Source organism: Colius striatus, chromosome 3 (assembly GCF_028858725.1).
Source record: "Colius striatus isolate bColStr4 chromosome 3, bColStr4.1.hap1, whole genome shotgun sequence".
Lineage (NCBI taxonomy): Eukaryota > Metazoa > Chordata > Aves > Coliiformes > Coliidae > Colius > Colius striatus.
Window position 1 is genome coordinate 79,595,447 of NC_084761.1, and position 18,109 is coordinate 79,613,555.

Here is an 18,109-nt window from a genome sequence, read left to right on the forward strand (position 1 = left end):
AAGTGAGAAATCCAAGACCAGCAGGTGAGTCTATTTCACAAAATGAGTCAACCTGCTAGAGCCAAAGGCTCATTATTCATGCAAATGTAACAGACTACTTGCAACTCTTGGACAAGACACACTGGTAAAGTACATAATTTACTTCACCCTAACACTTCAATACTTTTGAGAACTTCGTTATTAGTGCTGGCACCTATACCTGTCACCAGTAAGAGCATCACAATTCACCCTCTACTACGTCTCAAACTCACACTTACTTTAGTAACAAAAAAAAAAAAATCCAGGAAGTATGCTCTCCACTAGGTATCCAACCACCCTGGTGTTCAGTAAAATCCTTCAGAGAAATGCCTTATAGGCTTTAGTTCTGTACAACAGAATGCTCTACAGTCAAGTTCTGATCTTAAATTCACTACCCAGCCAAACAAAAGGAGCACTTTGGAATATTCAAGCAGCTGTACAAATGGCAGCCTCAGCGGTGATCCCAGGACACTTGCCATTGTTTTCCACAGCAGTTTACAGTTAATGTTTCCAATTCTTATCTGTGTGCAGAAAGCACCAAGGAATATTCTGAATGCAAAACTCGTCAAAGAAAATGTAACCATATCTCTGTCTTGATAGTGAAATACATGCTCCTTCCTGCTTCTAACAAGTCTCTTGCTTGACTCCCAGTAAAACAGACCAAAAATAAGCTTGTCCTTTACGATCACTGAATGGACCTAGAAAAGCAAGCTGAGTTTTGACTCATAATGCCATATTGCTCTTTATGTGCAAAATGTCCTTGTTAGTAGCAACGTTTCACGTCCACTTTCATCACTGTGTACACCAAGGAAGTTTGAAAAAGGCAAACTGAACAAGACACACTCATGAAACATTTCTGTAATCGGTTTTGAGAGCAGGACCCATAGCAAGACCAGACTGTGAGTACTTTAATCAAAACTATCATACAAGCAGCAGTGAAACAATAATTCACTTTCCAACAAGTCTCAAAACTTTTCAGAGGAAAAAAATAAAAATACAAGAAGCCACAAAGTCTGATAAAATATTTCAAGTTATTTTCTCTCAACATCCTGCAAGTAAGGCTGGCCTGGTAGGAGCTACAGTGTGAAAGCCCATTTTCCAAAGCAAATGGGGTTGAACTTCAGAAATGGGTTGATTGATCTTCAAAACTGCCACGCTACTACCTGAAACACTACAGCTGCCTAAAAAATTCTACTTTACCCACAGTCAGATCTCTGAACATAGAGACTGTTTTTTTCCTCACAGATAGCAAAGCACTACATCTAGACTTTAGGCAAGTTAACACTATTATAGTTGTCTGAAAATTCAATACATTCAGCAGATAACAAGTTCAGTTGATATGCTTAGTCCTCTACCTAAAGCCTTCTCAAACTCTTCACTGACCCAAAAAATACAGTATGAGAACAAGAAATGACCACATTTAAAGAAGCACTTATTAAAACATTTGTGCTAAAACTTATTAAAAAATTATTGAAATGAATAATCAACTACTATTTTCACATTTAAAGACTAAAAGCAATAATTTGCAGAACAAGACAATATCTGGCTTGTTCTTTAGCTTCTGTAAGAATGTTAATCTGCTGCTAACAGTATTTTGGGCACAGAAAACTAAAACTGGTTTCAAATAACCATCAAGAACAAAAAAGTCATTGTAATTTTACTAACTGCTGGCAGGAAAGAAAATTCAGCCTTAGAATACCATTTCAGAGACTGCAAACCAATATAAATCGGCAGATGCAGCACAGATCAATAAAATGAATTTACAAAACGAGTCAATGCCAGCAAAAATTTTGCCAGTCCTCAAGCTGGAATTCCCAACTTAGTAACACCACTCTAAAAACTTACCATATCATCATTATGACATTCTCCTTTAAGTATTTTACTCCTTCTGCATTAGTAGTCACTTTAACCAGTTGCACAAAACAAAAAATGGTTTTGCTAACTAAAAACAGCACATATTTCTCAAACTGTTTTGTCTCAAAGACAACATACCTTGCAGTTTCAAAGAAAACTAGCAAATACACATGAATTGTCCACCCTGACTCAAAGGTACCTGTAAAGTTCAGCTTGCACAGCACCAGTCAGCAGCGAATGGTGCAGTGCAAAGGATGATGCACTGAGGTTATCTGTTCAGACAACTGTGCTCTCCCTCCTCCCACAGGAAAATGGAAAGAAGGGGGATACATCTACTTGTAAACCTTCTGATTTTCAATGAATGCTTCCTGGTCTCATTACGTGAAAATAACTACCAGTCTTCCTATAGTTGCCTCCTTTGCAATACTATCACCTTCTGAGACCTAACATCCATCTAGCTGACACAGCACTCTTCCTTGCCTCTCTCCCTTCTTCCTTCCCTCTTCTTGGCCTTCCTTCCTTCTAGCCCAGAGTTCATTCAACCTTTGCTTAGCCAATTTGAGCAAATTATTGCAGTGGAAAATGAACCTAACAACTGAAATAGCTCAGTATGAGGAAGAGGATAGGCTGAAGGCCTAAGGCACAACTGCCAAAATATGTTAGCTTTAGCTTCCTAAGAACTATGACCACGGGGCAGGTGTATTAGTACAGAAAAATAAGTCCTCATTTCTTTTCATACCCAAAAACATATATTCAAAAGCACATGAAAGCTTTATTCAAATCTTTTCTAGTTTTACATATCCTTCCAAGGGACAGTGATTACTCCACTGTTTCCCTTTCTTCATTTTTTCCTGATCAACAACCAAGCCCTTTATGAATAACAACCCACTATTACTCCCAAAAATCTCAAGTATAACAGCTAATCAGTGTGCAAATTATTCAGTTAAATCCAATTCCAGTATACACTTAACAGTATGAAAGTACTGAATAAGCTTCCTTTCTCCCTAACCCATTTTTGTGTACTTCGACACTACCATCTCAGCACTCTGTCATACAATACCACAAAATAACATCAGAGATCTCTGCAGGCAACAGCAGCTTAAGCCGAGTCCCCTCTCATCATCCCACTACACATCAAACTTTTATTTGCTTCTAAGCTAAACGTATATGTTCTATTTGTAACCACATAGTATCAGGAAGATGCATTCTTTTTCTTCCCATTAAGACAACGTTTTAGTTGTGATTGCTTTTTGCTCTTCTTCATGGAAACAGCAAACTGTGGACCTGACCACAGCCAAGGTTACATACAGAGCCTCCATTTTGCTGAAATTAGGAAGTCTTACCACTCAATAACATCAAGAAATACTAAAATTAGAGCCTTGACTACTGTTCATAGGATACTATAAACAGCCATGAGGCAACATAAAACAAGCATCTGAGCGCTTTTGTGTGACAAAAAAGAAACACATCACAGATGCATAGTTTCTTAGGAAGGATGTTTATTTCATAAAGGAAACAAGCCAGTTTTACTTGGATTCCTTTATAACAAAGTTGAAAAGTAGTTAACTCTATGCATTTAGAGCTGATAGCTGGAGGTTTTTTTCTTTCAAACATCTACGGCTAAATCAGAATGGAAGATGTCTTCATTATTCTGTATTAATAAAATCCCATTTCATTAGTTTTGCTTTACACAAATAAATAGTTACGCCAGGCAAGTTATTTTAACATGTGAACTCTCTCTTACAACAAATCAATTGGTAAAAAACAAATTAACTCCTGAAAGAAACATTTCACTCCAAAACATGGATTTTTCTCTAAGCTACTACCTTGTACACTAACTAATATCTTTAAGAAGCCCTTCTACAATTTTATTCTTAACAATAATCTTGAACAGCATTTTTCAGCTTCACCACTGGCAATATCTGTGTGCAACACACTCTTTTCATGACTAGCTGTACCTTCCTTGCCTACCATTCTCAACCACTATGCACTTGACATGTGGGGGGCTTCTACTAAAGTGAAATTAACACTACCTTTCCCTCCAGAACTGTTACCTTCTCACAGGTGCCCTTGTGCAGTTGTGTACTGAAGTAAGGGTCTAATCCTGATAAAAAATTAACACTAACTTCCATCTCAATCAATTTCCCCATTAGCTCACCTCCAGACACAGTAATGTTGAGGGAGCTGGAACATGCTGAATAGACAGGCAGGGACAGAAAGTAACAAGTACAAAGAACAAGCACCACTTTCTGCAGAAACAGCCTACACCAAGGTCAGTTTAAATTAATAACAAAGCAACATCCTTCAAACATTGTGGAGCTACAGGTGTTGCATTGCCTGCAACACAACCACAATAAGACCATTTATTAGGAGTGCAGTTTTGTAATATCAAAACCAAAATATCCATTTACTTAAAAAACAATCTTAGAATGAAATGCCAGTGAATACATAATACAAGTTCAACTGACTGAAGTCAATGGAACTCATTTCATTATCTCTTATCTGTACTTTAGTCTGAGAAATTACTGTGCTGTTTCCAAAGTAACTACAATACCCTCTATGGTTCTGACAGCACTAGTTCAGTAGGTATGCTCAGGGAACACGAACCACGTATGAGAGAAGAAATTGAATCAGTCATGTTCAAAAAAAACCCAACGAACAAACACAAACCCCCAAACACACAAACTGTCAGAGTTAAGTCTTTCAAAGAAAAAGTAAAAATATACCTTGGAGATGACGTAGTTGTCTTGATGCATTCCATGTGCAACTAAAAATTCCAAGTAAGAATGGGTATAAATACACCCTTCCTGTCAACATCGTAAGTATTGAAGCTACACTAATATAGTCTAATTTTTATATTTGGTAAACCGATAAACAATACTTGGCACTAAAAAAAAAGTCATGTCATTTTCATTTCAAAATAATTTTCAAGTCTTTAAGCAACAATAACTTAATCCAACAGTATTTCTTCATATAGGCATTCAATGTTATGGCAAGAAGTTACCTTGCAACCTTCTACATACAGCAATCCAGAATTAAAACTAGAGTAGAAGGAACTCTCCCATACAGAGTAACTTATCTTCATCTTTGTTTCAAAATTATCACAAACAATATGGTTTAGGTGGTTTGGTTTATTTGTTAAGAGTAAAATTCTAAGTGATGTTTCAAACTGAGGAAAAAATCATCAAGTTTGTCATTTCCAGGCTATAAAGAGAAAAAATATAAGACAGTCTTTTTAATTGCTTTAGATCCAGCCCTATAGGCCCTGTGCTGGACTCTCTCCAGAAGTTCTCTGTCCCTTTTGAGCTGAGGAGTCCAGAACTGGACACAGGATTCCAGATGAGGCCTCACTATGGCAGAGTAGAGGGGGAGAAGAACCTCCCTCGACCTGCTGGCCTCTCTTCTTGATGCATCCCAGGATGCCATTGGCCATTTTGGCCATGAGGGCACATTGCTGGCTCATGGTTAGTTTATTATCAATCAGAACTCCCAAGTCTCTCTCTGCAGAGCTGCTCATCTTCCCAGATGCAGGACTCTGCACTTGTCCTTGTTGAACCTCATGAGGTTCCTCTCTGCTCACCTCTCAAGCTGGTCGAGATCCCGCTGAATGGCAGCACAGCCTGCTGGATGTTGAACAAGACTGGCCCCAGAACCGATCCCTGTGGAACTCCACCAGTCACATGCCTCCAACTCCATTCTGTGCCATCACCACCCTCTGGGCTCTGTCATTCAGCCAGCTCTTGATCCACCTCACTCATCCAAGCCACACTGCTCAAGCTTACTGATGAGGACGTTATGGGAGACAGTGTCAAAAGCCTTGGTAGAAGTCAAGGTAGTTGATGTCTGCTGCTCTCCCCTCATCTAGCCAGCTGGTTATGCACTCACAGAAGGCTATCAGGTTGGTCAAACAGGATTTCCCCTTGGTGAATCCATTAATATGACAATTTTGTTTCTAAATAACATTTAAGTTGCAGAGAATTCTGAATTTCAACTAATTCAGTTCACACAGTCATCTGACGAAACTGAGAAAAACTGTTCCTCTGTGTGTGTAACATTATTACAGATTCTTAACCATTACATACCACCTTCCCTTATTTTAAAACACAAAGCAAGAAAGAGCATTCGTATCACACTTCGACATATGGAAAACTTACCCTTTTAAGGGGAAACTACACAGAGCTTAGAAATCCAAAATGTCTTCACCAGATTTTTATTCAAAAAAAAAAAAACAACCCTTGATTAAATCATTACGTTACTACAAAGTTTGATTTTAAACAGAACTTCAGATAGGTTCAGACAAACTACTGCTTTTTGCTCACCCCAGTTTCATAATCTGAGCACATGAAAATTTCTTACAAATGAACAACAAACAAAAGGTACAAAATAACCACCATAAACCAGGTATTAAAATTTTAAAGGGATACAGTACCAGAGGGCTGGGCTACTGACAGTTTTCAAACGCTTCATGATACACAAGAAAAGGTAAGAAACATAATACCTTGCCTACAGGAAACGAATCAAAATTATCTTTGTGTTCCTACAAATCCTGTGTGACTGCAAAAGTTAAAGCTTCAAACAATCCAAGTAGCCTCAAGAACCATGCCAATTTACACAAGTTTCTGTGTTGCTGCTTGTGGTTTTCAATACAAGCTGCAATAGTTAAGGATAGGTTCCCTCCCTTCTCTGCACCCAGAAATCACCAGAGAAGCAAGATTCGTCTTGCATTAGCATAACATTACCTGCATAGAAAGGAAATGTTATACTTAAGAATCTTTGCTACACACCACAGGAAGGAGATTTGAAAGGTCAGTGGTACTTAGCTGCTAATTCAAATTCTATTCACTCAAATGAGTCAACAGTTCTGTTACTAGTGCTGTTAACTCAAATTCCTAACTCTTGAAGCACATTACCTTCAATTCCCAAGACAGATTTTAGATATAACTCTGGAGTACTTTTCACTATATAGATGCAAAGATTTCTGTAACAGGTCTCTGGAAAATGCTGTGGTTTTGGGACCAGAAAGAAAACAAGCAAGTTCCAGAACAGGGGGGGAAAAAAAAAAAACAAAACAAACACGAAATATATAGTAAAATAAATCCTCTTTAGCTAAGTTTGAAATGGTCACAGAAATGAAGTAAAAAAATAGAAATTCTACAGTGCTCAAACAATTCTCTCATTCTGTTTACGCCAATTCCAAATTTTAGCGCATTGTCATTTTATTCACCCTCTTCCCCTTTCAGATATGCAAAGATAGTTCCCATGGTAACAGGAGAGACTTAGTAGTATCCAAAGGCAGAATACCAAGTAACTTATGTAATAACTTGAAACTCACCTTGATTTGTAAATGTATATGTGCTTAATTTAGGACAATATGGAGTGGTTACTTACTCTTAAAACAAGACGTGTTGTCAAGATAAATGCCTCCAGTTCCTGCATTTTAAAAGGTCAGTTTCATAGAAAGGATGTAACAAACTAATCCAAACGAAGTCTCCTCATACACCAGCACTCCTGCAGTAAATTAGAGTCAGTTCTTATGCAAACTAACATATTTTTGACTTCTGAGGAGGTTTTGACAATGCATTAAAAATTGCCCCGAAAGTGAAAGCTGTAGTAACTTCCTTGTTCTCCTATAACAGTACAGCACTTTGCAGTATGTTCCTCTCCTCCGACGCTCACAGAAAGCTGATAAATAAGACAAACAATTAAAAGAGTATCTAATTGCTTCCTTCATACAAACTTCTCTAAAAGGAAACTACATTTTTAAGTGTTTTTCATAGAGACAGCAGCATCATGGGAAATCTTATCAAGATAACTGCCTCTGCCATTGGGTCCAGTCCTCCTTTGCCAAGTAAATGGCAGCTCAACCTAGTTATGATAGATAATTATCACTGAGGTTAGTTAGAAGCAAGTGAGTCAGGCCAAAGCTGCGTAGGAGCAGCTAGCCAGAATCTGGTAGGAGGTCCCCAGAAAAGCAGAACTTTTATACTTGCTGATACAAATACCTGCTGATGGACAGATGATACTGAGTCAAATTCAGAGAAAGACACTGAAGGGTTTTAAGAAAGGGTCTCTACAGACTGCTACTATAAGACAAGAAAAAGAAAACACTAGCTAAATAATCTGGCTAAATCCCAACAGTGAGACCAGAGAAGTCTTGAGAAAAGGTGAAGCTGACATTCAAAAAAATAGAAATCTCACAGGACACCAGAAGGTGCAGAACGCACTAGAGAAGGCACTGAAGAGTTACAATGAACACAATGGAAGGCTATAAGGCAAAAATACTCATCTATGGGTAAAGAAAATCACAAGTGCTTGAGATCTTATCTCTGAATGCAAATCCAGTGTCACTGAGCAGATTTTTCTGGCCAAGATTTTCCCTGGTTTTTAATATTTGTTTAAAAAATCTCTATAAATCCAGCCAACTACAGGTGTTTTAGCTATATCTAGTACTTAGGACAACTCGATAACTGCTGGTTGAGATATTTGCTGGATTTCTCCTATTGCTAGGTTTCTTCTATTCTTTATCACTAAAAACAGAGAATAAGCTAAGAAACTAAAACCTCAATGAAACTGAGAGCAGAGCACGAAACTTTAGTAGATTTCAGAGACAGAAACAATAACTTGAAGTCAACATCCTTCAGTAGAGAAAGGACTCGAAACTTCTGTTCTCTCAACACAAGTGGTAAGACTAGATCATGAAGAGCTTAACTAGAGAGAAACAGATGCGATGGAATACAAAAAGCCTGTAATGCTCAGTTTTCACTACTAGAGAAATCTACTGGCCTTAATAAGCAGTTTGCGAGGGAAGTGAAAGGAGTCTCATAGCTCACAACCTTAAGATCAGTGCATGCCAATATAATCATGCAAATAATCATTTTGCTACGTCTCCAAAATCACTGCACTGTTCATATTAGTCTGCCACACGACACCTCACATAGAACCACCAATTTCCAAATGGACAGGCCTGGAAAAGTCACTGCCACAGCTTCACAGCCACTGTAGTGACGCCATTCTATGGACAGCGGTACTCAGATGATCACTGACTGCCAACACAGCATGCAGACCACCCTTCTTCCCCACTGCTGACCCTACCTGCGTGGTCTCACCCTCCCCTTGGTTGCACAGGTGCTAGTGCTTAAAGCATGGCAAAAAAGAGCCTGATAAACGCACTATTTTCTCTTGTTGCTTACTTTTCACTTTCCCACAAGCTAAAGCAACTGAGGTGCTCATCACAATGCAAAGTAGGATGCAGAAAGGGAGCAGGAATTCTCCCACTCTTGGTGGGTTACAAGTACTGGGAGGAGCATGCCTATTCCTACTAGCTCCCTTGTGATAAGGATATTGCTTGTGTGGCCAGCTGGGGTCAACTCCGAAGAAGAAAGCCACCCTTCAACAGCCACCCATATGACAATGGCTTAAACCAATTGTGAAGTTGCAACTAAAAATGCATGTTTTCTAGAAACCCTCACTTCTCAAATGCTGAAGTCTGATTAATTTCAAGAGATGATAGTGTTAAGATGATGGATAAGTTCCACAAGAGAAACCCAATTAAAAGAGAAAAAAAAAAAAAAACAAAAAAACACCTTTCAGGAAAAAGTTATGTTGTCCACTGTTTCTTCAGTAAATATAATGTAGTGTCGTATTTCAAAGTGGTCTACCTCAAAATTATAAGCCATTATTCAAGAGAAATTTATTAGACAAATACAGGTCCAGGTTCTCTGTCTCGCCTGAAAGGCAACCACATTAACCCATGATCATGGATTAAATTTAGACCTTTAAACAAGAAAAGAATCCACAATTATCTAGAATCACAAAGCCGCTTAATTGAAAGTCAATTAATAAACTGAATGTGCGAATCCAGTGTTATCGTCAGGCTCAGAACAGAAGGTTCCTTCAAACTCTCTACCAAATTATGTAGCGAACAAGCAGAGCCAGAATGAATAGAAAATAGCCTCATGGTGTTCCATACACTTGCAAACACAGTTTTGTTGATCTGATTTTCCTGTGACTCAATGCCTTCAGCACAGGGTCAGAAGTTACTTGTACAGCTGTCACTTTAAAACTACCATTAAAAAGGTATATATACACAGGTAGACAACAATAATGATAATCTATGTAAAGAATTTAAATCTCTGATTCTCCGGTGAAATATGGCAGGAGTAGAATCTTAGACTCTTTCCTAGTCCTAAAATTCATCACACATCCCTTTTCTGTCAAGTGTCTAGATTATCTTTGCCAGCTCCTGCTCTAACCCGTTAAAAAGTGCCAATAATGGGAACTTGTTGAATGATCTACATAATTTCACTGTTATAGGTAAAAACTTTCCAGTCTATATTTAACCTAAATCTCGCCCACTACAACTTACTTCCTCTTAACCTACACCCTAACCACAGCGAAAACGGAAAAAGACTAAAACACAAAATAACAACAAAAAAAATCCATGTGGTTCTGTGAAGTATTTCCCACATATACACCCCTCCTGCAGACTCACTCCTCAAATTAAAGCAATACTTCAATTATTGTTTTTTCTGCATCGGTCATAGATTGAGCTTCTCAACCCACATTGCTACTTTCTTCTATAGTTTTCGGATTGCTTAATACTCAAGACTGGACACAAAACTGCAATCAAACAGAAAAAAAACATTAAAAGCCTACTGTACTTTAAACTGGATTGACATATCCAAGGCTATCACTCACTTTTGCCAGCTGCGTTATGTTGCTTACTCACGTCAGTTTGTGACTAGGATCCCTGGATTATTTCCTACAGCTGTGCCCCCCATACATCCCTATTTGAGCACTTGACAGTCACTTCCTAGTACAACATTTTATACTTGCAGCTTCTATGCTTTTCAAACCCATCAAAATGACTGAACTAAAAGTTTATTCTAGTCTTTCCAGAGAGGTGTTGGCAATCCCTCCTAACTTGATGACACATCTGCAAGGTTTATCTTTTAAGGGTGAACACGTCATCTGATTTTGTCCCAACCTGCAATAGTTCTTCCAGCTTTGCAAAGATTACCTTAAAATTAATTGGACTAGTTACTAGACAGCAAAGAACTTACGCGAACAATAGAAACACCATGTTTATCAAGCAGAATGTGGAACTATGTTAAAAACCTGAGGATTAAAACTGACTGTAAGATGGCTTGTAGCCATGTGTATCTTCCAGATCAAAGTGTCATGTAACGCAACAAATCCACTTATAACCCATTAGATTTCTCAAATAAAGGTATTTCTTCTTCCCCAGATTCACTGCTGGGCGGGCAGTGAAGGCATCACAACAGCTGACGAGCATCTCAGTACTTTTACAGTCCAGAAATTTTTTTTTTCATTACTTTTTTCATACAGATTGATACACCAAAATTGATTAAGCTTGAGGTGCAGACAGCATCTGCACTATACAGAGCAAGAACCATTTTATACCACCTACAACCAGATTAATTACAGTCTGGAAAAAAAAAAAAAAAAGAAGCTGTTCCAATACAGCATTTTCACAATACCCTTGGGAGGTACAACTGCTGCTTCACAGACTGCGGATGTTCCAGCCTCCTTAGTTGACAGGGCATGCCAACAGTTTGGATAATTCAGATTTCAGAAACACTCTATCCGCAAACAAGATCACTAGATCACAAGTCTTCCATCTCAAAGTTATTTCACGAATACCATTGAAATTTCATTAATTGTAATTAAAAATCGTGGTTTTCAAGTGTTATGTTATGAAGACTCAGGCGTGTTTCATCTACTGAAGAGCAGTAATTTTAGATCAGGATGTCAATACTATTCCAAATAGCATCATAAGCTTTCTTGGCTAAGAAATGCACACTACTTCATTTCAGAAAGTGTTTGTCTTTTTCATTCTTTCTCCCACCTTCCACTCTCCCTCCAATTAGGGAACTTTTCAAAAACCGTATTATGAGCCATAACAAACTCCAAGATGTTTTTCAGTAATTCCTAACATAGAAATCCCATTTTTCTAAGTAAAGACTATTAAGATTCCCACTCTTCACTACAAGATAGATTCAGAACGTGTGTAAGCAATTCATAGCCATCAAAGCCTGCTGAAAGTACACTTTAAATGTTTCAGTGCAGATGCTGTTTTTGACTGTAGGCATTACCATGTGCCATAAGCACGGCGGCAAAAACACATTCACTTTTTAAAAAACGTTTTAAGAGAAAGTAAAAAGGCTTTCTCCACTTTTCCGGAGGAATGAAATCCGTCTGAGGGCATGGGATGGGCATCTGTGTCTCCCGAGCGCCGCGACACAGCGCGACCCGCGAGTTCGCTGGGGCGGATGACCTCGCGCCCCGCCGCAGCCCCCAGCCCCGCCGGGAGGGCGTCCGGCACCTCGCCCGGCTGCCGCGGCGCGGTGGGGGCGGCGCGGGGCCGGGGCCGCGCAGGCGGCGCCCCCGACACCCACCGGCGCGCACGGGCGGCACCGCGGGACCCGACGCGGAAGCGGCGGCTCCGGATCTCAACAATATCGCTATTCAACAGGATCCTGCAAATATCCTGCGGCGGGATCCTAGGCGGGGAGGGGCCCCCGCCGGGGCAATACCGCAGTGCCGCCGCCGCAGCCGGACCCCCCGCAGACCGGCCCGGCGCCCTCTACAGAGCCGCATCGCGCCTGGCCCCGCGGCGGAGGCGGGCGGCTCCGAGGCGCCTGGGAGCACCGCGCACCCCGCCCGGCGGGGCAGGGCCCCGGCAGGAAGGCGTCTGGCCCCCGTCGCCGCCACCGCCGTTGGGATGCTCCCCCCCCACCCCGCCGGCGGCACGCGCGGGAACTATTACCTGTCACAGCCGACGACGACTCCGCCGCAGAGGCGGCGACACCTCCCCGTCCTCCCCGCCGGCCGCCGCCGACGTCCGCAGCCTCCAGCTCGCATCCCCCGCCAGCGGCGGCGGGCAGGAGCAGCCCCAGCAGAAGCAGGCAGGTCAGCACCGGAGTCGCCGCCGGCCGCCCGCCGGGCACTCGGAGCCCGCTCATCGGTACCGCCGCCGCAGCGAAGCGAAGAGCGCGAAGGAAGGAAGGAAGGGGCTGGAGCTCCGCCGCTGCACCGTTGCCCGCTCCGGCGACGCGAACCCGCCTCAGCGCCTGCCCCACGCTGCCTCCCGCCGCTTCCGGCGACCGCCGCCGCCGAGCCGCCCGGGCGACACGTCACCGCGCGGTGACGTCACCGCGGAGGGGGCGGGCGGCAGGTCCGAGCCCGCGGCGAGAGGCAGGTGGGGGCGTCCGCTCCGGCGCCGCAGCACCGCAAGAAGTTTTAGGCCCCTTGGGGCAACGATGCTCCCCGGCCGCAAGCGTTCCATCCTCCCAGTGTGCCGGGGGGCTCGGCCGGCGCTCTGCCCGGGCGGGGGGCGGAGGTGTGCCCGCGGCCTGAACGCCCTCCTCGGATCGAGCCCGGCTGCTTTGCCGGACTCGGGAAAGGTGCAATATCTTCAAACAAAACGTTTAAGCTACCGGCCAGGGGGAAGTGAGGCCCTGGAGTTTGTTGAAGTTGTTCTTAACGTACCAACGCTACGACGAATGCCGTCAAGAGAGCTTTCTAGAGGGGAAGCATGAAAGAGGTTTCCGTTCCACCTGTACTACAGACCTGTCAAAACAACAGCAATTAATGATAGTTTAAATCTAGTCCCATATAACTGAACTCAGAAAAACTTAAGGCTTCATGGACATTAACCCCTGATTTCATCGTGCTTAAGACCTTGGGGGGGGGAAAAAAAACCCCCAAAACTTTTGCTTGTTTCCATCAAGTCACTGAATGGGAATAAAATGTTTTGTGCTTTGTCCTGTCCAAATAGGTGGAATTTTTAACCATTCGCTTTTGGGCCATTTCCTGAGAATAACGCAGCCTTTGAAGATAAAATTCAACCTACTATCTCAGAGACACCATACCTGAGAAAGTAGGGCAGCATGGATGGTAAAAGCTACACAAGTACTAGATTTACTATTAACTATTCCAGCCCTGTAAGAAATAACATAAATGGTGTTTTGAAAGGGTCTAGATAAAAGCCTTTGCCTGCATAGGATAGAGCATAAAACAGAACGGTACAAGCTGTTTCACAAGTTAGAATGATCCAGAAAGCTCCGAAATTGTGACAGTACTATTAAATGCAGCAGGAAATAATTTCTTTAGCAATGTAGTTAACATGCATACTCCATCCCTGCAGAAATGTGGTTTTATTAAAAACAACAAACAAATTGTAAAGGTATTCATCTATCATACAAAGATTTGGAAAACGTGTCTAAACCTAATTAATTCTGTTTGCATTGGAAAGTCTGCATAGCCTGATCGTTTCTGTTGCTGAATACAGCTGCCTTTAAAGACCAACAGCATCTGATCAGCTCTTGTGCAAACAGAACAGTGAAATACCTGCATCTTGGGACAGCTGATTCAGTTTTGTTTAACTTTAGGGAGGGGAGCTGGAGCAGAGTAAATTCTCCCTCTCCAATGGAAACAAACCATCTGTTAATTTAATTAATTAGTTAATTAAAGTTCCTGGCAAGTGTGGAGTATTTTAGCTGAGGGCCAGCAGAGTCAAAGCACATGGACTGTGTGAGCCCTGTCCAGAAATGCCATAACTCAGAATAGCTGTGAGATGGGGACGCTAAGAGAGGGCCCTTCAGTGACCATGCTGCCAGTGTGAAACAGAAAATGATCCTTGTTACAAAGTCTGGTAATTTTAACCTCTTGCTTTTAACTACTCATCCCCAAATCAGAAAGCCTGGGATGGATTGATTTCAAGCAGTGCATGTGTTCCAGAGTTGCAGAGAGGTCGCTGCTGGTCAAGGCACTTCAGCAGAAGATCTCACGGGGAAAAGCATATTTAATGGAAGCAACTTGTGATGTATTGCCACTTCATGTCATACAGGCTCAGCTGCACCAGCTCAGAATCATGGAATGTACCTACCCTGGGCTGCAGCCTAACCCATCAATCCACAGGAACCTAAATGACTTGTGGTTTCAGTATAAAGACCCAAATACTGCTCTGCAAGGCTTGATCATAGAATCACAAAGAAAAGTGTATGATCTCTACAGTTTAAGCATCCTACTCTACCCTGAGGAATGCCACTCATAACCATGTGGCACTTTCATTTTGGACTGTTGTTGACTACTTTTTGAGTAGAATGATTCAGACTCTTTTCACCCACCTTGTCCACTTACTCAGTCCCTACCCAGACTACAAAGATGCTATGGACACCATGGCAAAAGCCTTGCTAAAATAAATGTGTGCTGCTCTTATCACCTTACCCACAGAGCCCATCACGTGCTGGTATTTACTTTGTTATTCATGGCTCACAGGAAAATTTGCTTCACATTCTTCTCTGAGAGAGATGCTGTGTAAGGATGACTGTCCTGTACTTTCCTGCTCCTTGCTTTGATGATTAGATGTGACATTTGGTTTCTTCCAGTAACTGGAAATCTCATCTAATTGCTACAGCCTTTCCAAGGTGATAGCAAGGAGGACAATGACATTAGCTGGCTTCCTCAGCACATTTACAAGCACCTCCTGCCCAGCCCTAAGGACCTGTAAACATCTAATTTGCCAAAGCACCTCTAATTCAATCTGCCTCTATGCTTTGGTATGCTTAGTAGTCTCCTCCAAACTTTGCCAGGAGGCATAGAGATCTGTCAAGCCCGAGGGCTGATCTTACTAGTAAAGGAAAAGAAAAGAGGGCTTTTCCCAGTCCTCTTCACTAGGTCATGTACACCCTTCAGCAGCAGAGCCTGTGGTTCTTAAGGTTGGTATGCTTGCAGTCAAAACGATTTAGATTGTTTTAAATTGTTTTTAGATTGCTTAGTAGGGCGTAGACAGCTGGAATTGGTGTGAATGGAGAGTGACTGGTAATGTCTGGGCCTGGGAGCACTGGATGAAACTCAGCAAAAGGGCTCTCAGCATGGATTATGCTAATGGCACCCAAATTAGCAGACCCCAGATCATCAAGACCCAAGAACACCTGTATGCAGTTTCACAGGACATCTAGATCTGGAGAAAAAGAGCAATGAAGAAATCCTGATGACTCACAGAGGTGGGACAGGATGGAGATACTGATAACTGTCAGCTGCCCAAGGCTAAACAGAGGCACATCCAAAAATCAGCCCATGGTGGCCAAGCCTAAGAAAAGGAGAGCTTCACAGCTGTGTCACATCATCCCCATGTAATTGTAACAGATGCTGGATCCAAGTCTGGACTTGGGTATCCTGCTGCTGGATGGGAACACCCTGAGGGTGTAAGAATAAAGATGTTTCATTTCAACAGTCTTGGTCAAATTTCCGGAGTGTAACTTTGCTGTATGGATAACCTGAGATTTGAATCCTGTCCTCCATCCTTCCATTGATTTTTCAGAGCAGGAAGTTTGGGGCTTTGTTTTATTTGTTTAGGGTTTTTTGGTTTTGTGGGTTTTTTTAAAATTTATTATATTGTTTACTGCTTTGAGCTGCTATTTCTGTCAGGAACTGTATTATCTGCCTAGCCTTGTTGTGCACATTGACTTACCTAAACAGAAAAAGGGAGAGGAATTAATCTCTGGAGTTGTTTAATGCCCACAGTTCCTTCCAATACATACATTGATCTGATTGTAAAAAACCCTGGAAGCAGGTTTGATTAGTAGAATAAAGGAGAGAAAGGAAATAGTGGTATTTGTTGCTGTTTATGATATCTACAAACTACAAGCTGTGAATGCTCTGAGTAGATGTGAGGACTCAAAAGGAAAAATATTAACCAGGTAAAGAAATCGGCTGATGATAACAGATGAGAAAGAAACCTGGTGGGCAAAACCTCTAGAGACAAAGCACTAAGCTGAAAAAAACAGTGGGAAGTCACATTGTGGACAAAACAGAAACAGGCAAGAGCCTAAGGAGGAAATTAATACAATATCTCTGATATGACCTGTATGGGACAGGTCATTCATTTCTGAAAAAAATAATGTAAATACAACCTGACAGTAAGTTACTGTAGATTCAAATAAAGGATGATCACCGGAGTACCAGTAAAGTGTCCAAAGTGTTTGCTTCTACAAATGCTGTGAAAACAAACAATCATTTTGAAAATGTTTGAGTAAGTCACATGTCTTCTCTTGATTAGGGAAATTACTCATATCTGCACCTGAATTATTTAAAAAAAACGGTACTAATTGCAAGCTTCTAGTTCTCTGATTGCATGTGCTGATAAAATCTTGAATGAAGGTGGAATTTTGTAGGCTTCAGATTTGCCAGGTTGAGAGGATCAGTTTAGGAACCCCTCACCGGTTGTTTCAGAGTTAACTGAAGTTTGTTTTGAGGAGGAAAAGTGACGAGGAAATTGTGCTTAGTATTTTAAGTGGTCCTGTCTTCCCAGCTCTTAATGGACTAAGAAACTGTGGGCCATAGGTATTACCTCTGTCTAGTAATGAAATTGGAACTGAGAGAATTAAACATTTTCCTTATCTGATGAGAGCATTAGCACTTACAATCTTCTTATGACTAAAAGTCTAGGTATCTCTCAAGTGAGCAAATTGCCTGGTAATAGACAAAAATGTTACTAAAATGAAAAAAATCTCGTTCAATCATTGAGAAAGAGCAATCACTAACTGCAAACTACAGCTATAGTTCTGCAAAGAACTTTATGATGATGCCTCCTAATTTTAGAGATTTTTTTTCAATCGGTATTGTCACTAGCATTGCAGAATATTTTTTCTATAACACAGAGAGAATAAAGTCCAAATATTTTAAAAGTCTTGAAAAATAGAGAATGTTGAGCAAAAGTTCATTGCAGCTGAGTCTCCTCTTCACATGGAAGCTTTGCTTATGGGTTTTTTTTTTTTTCAATTTGTTGAGTTCTTTATGGGAAAAAAGATACCATTCCAGCTAGAAGATGTTGGCTAGGCAGCCCGTGGTTGGATTTTATTTATTTCAAAAATAAACAAAGGCTCAATCTGTTTATACAAGATCTGGAAGCACATCAGGAGATACCGAATCTGGACAAAAAGATATGGCAGAATGAGTGAATAAAATATTTCAGGCCGACTTTTGAGCTCTAGAAGCTGTAGTAGGAGCCAAACAGCTTCCCAGGACACAATCTTACTTGTGATGGAAGCACTGGAATCTTGCTATCTGACTGAATGTTTTTTGGTACATCACATTACAACAAAGTGATGGGTTCATATACGTTTTTACAGCTAAGGGACATTTAAGAGTCACAGAAAAACACTTGTGGAAATTAATACATTAGCAATTAAGGTGATCAGAAGTATCTTGA

General features: G+C 41.3%; 1 protein-coding gene across 3 annotated transcripts in view; it reads right to left on the reverse strand.

The window, feature by feature from the left end:
• The window catches only part of STIM2 (stromal interaction molecule 2), a 69,942-nt gene extending 56,936 nt beyond the window's left edge, over positions 1 to 13,006 (reverse strand). For 2 of the 3 annotated variants that reach the window (XM_061991995.1, XM_061991994.1), the window contains exon 1: positions 12,662 to 13,006. In XM_061991995.1, the coding sequence (XP_061847979.1) occupies positions 12,662 to 12,857 (196 nt within the window). In that variant the 5' untranslated portion in view covers positions 12,858 to 13,006. The remainder of the gene's footprint in view (positions 1 to 12,661) is intronic. The other variant, XM_061991992.1, reaches the window with a different exon arrangement.
• Between the last annotated feature and the right edge of the window lie 5,103 nt (positions 13,007 to 18,109).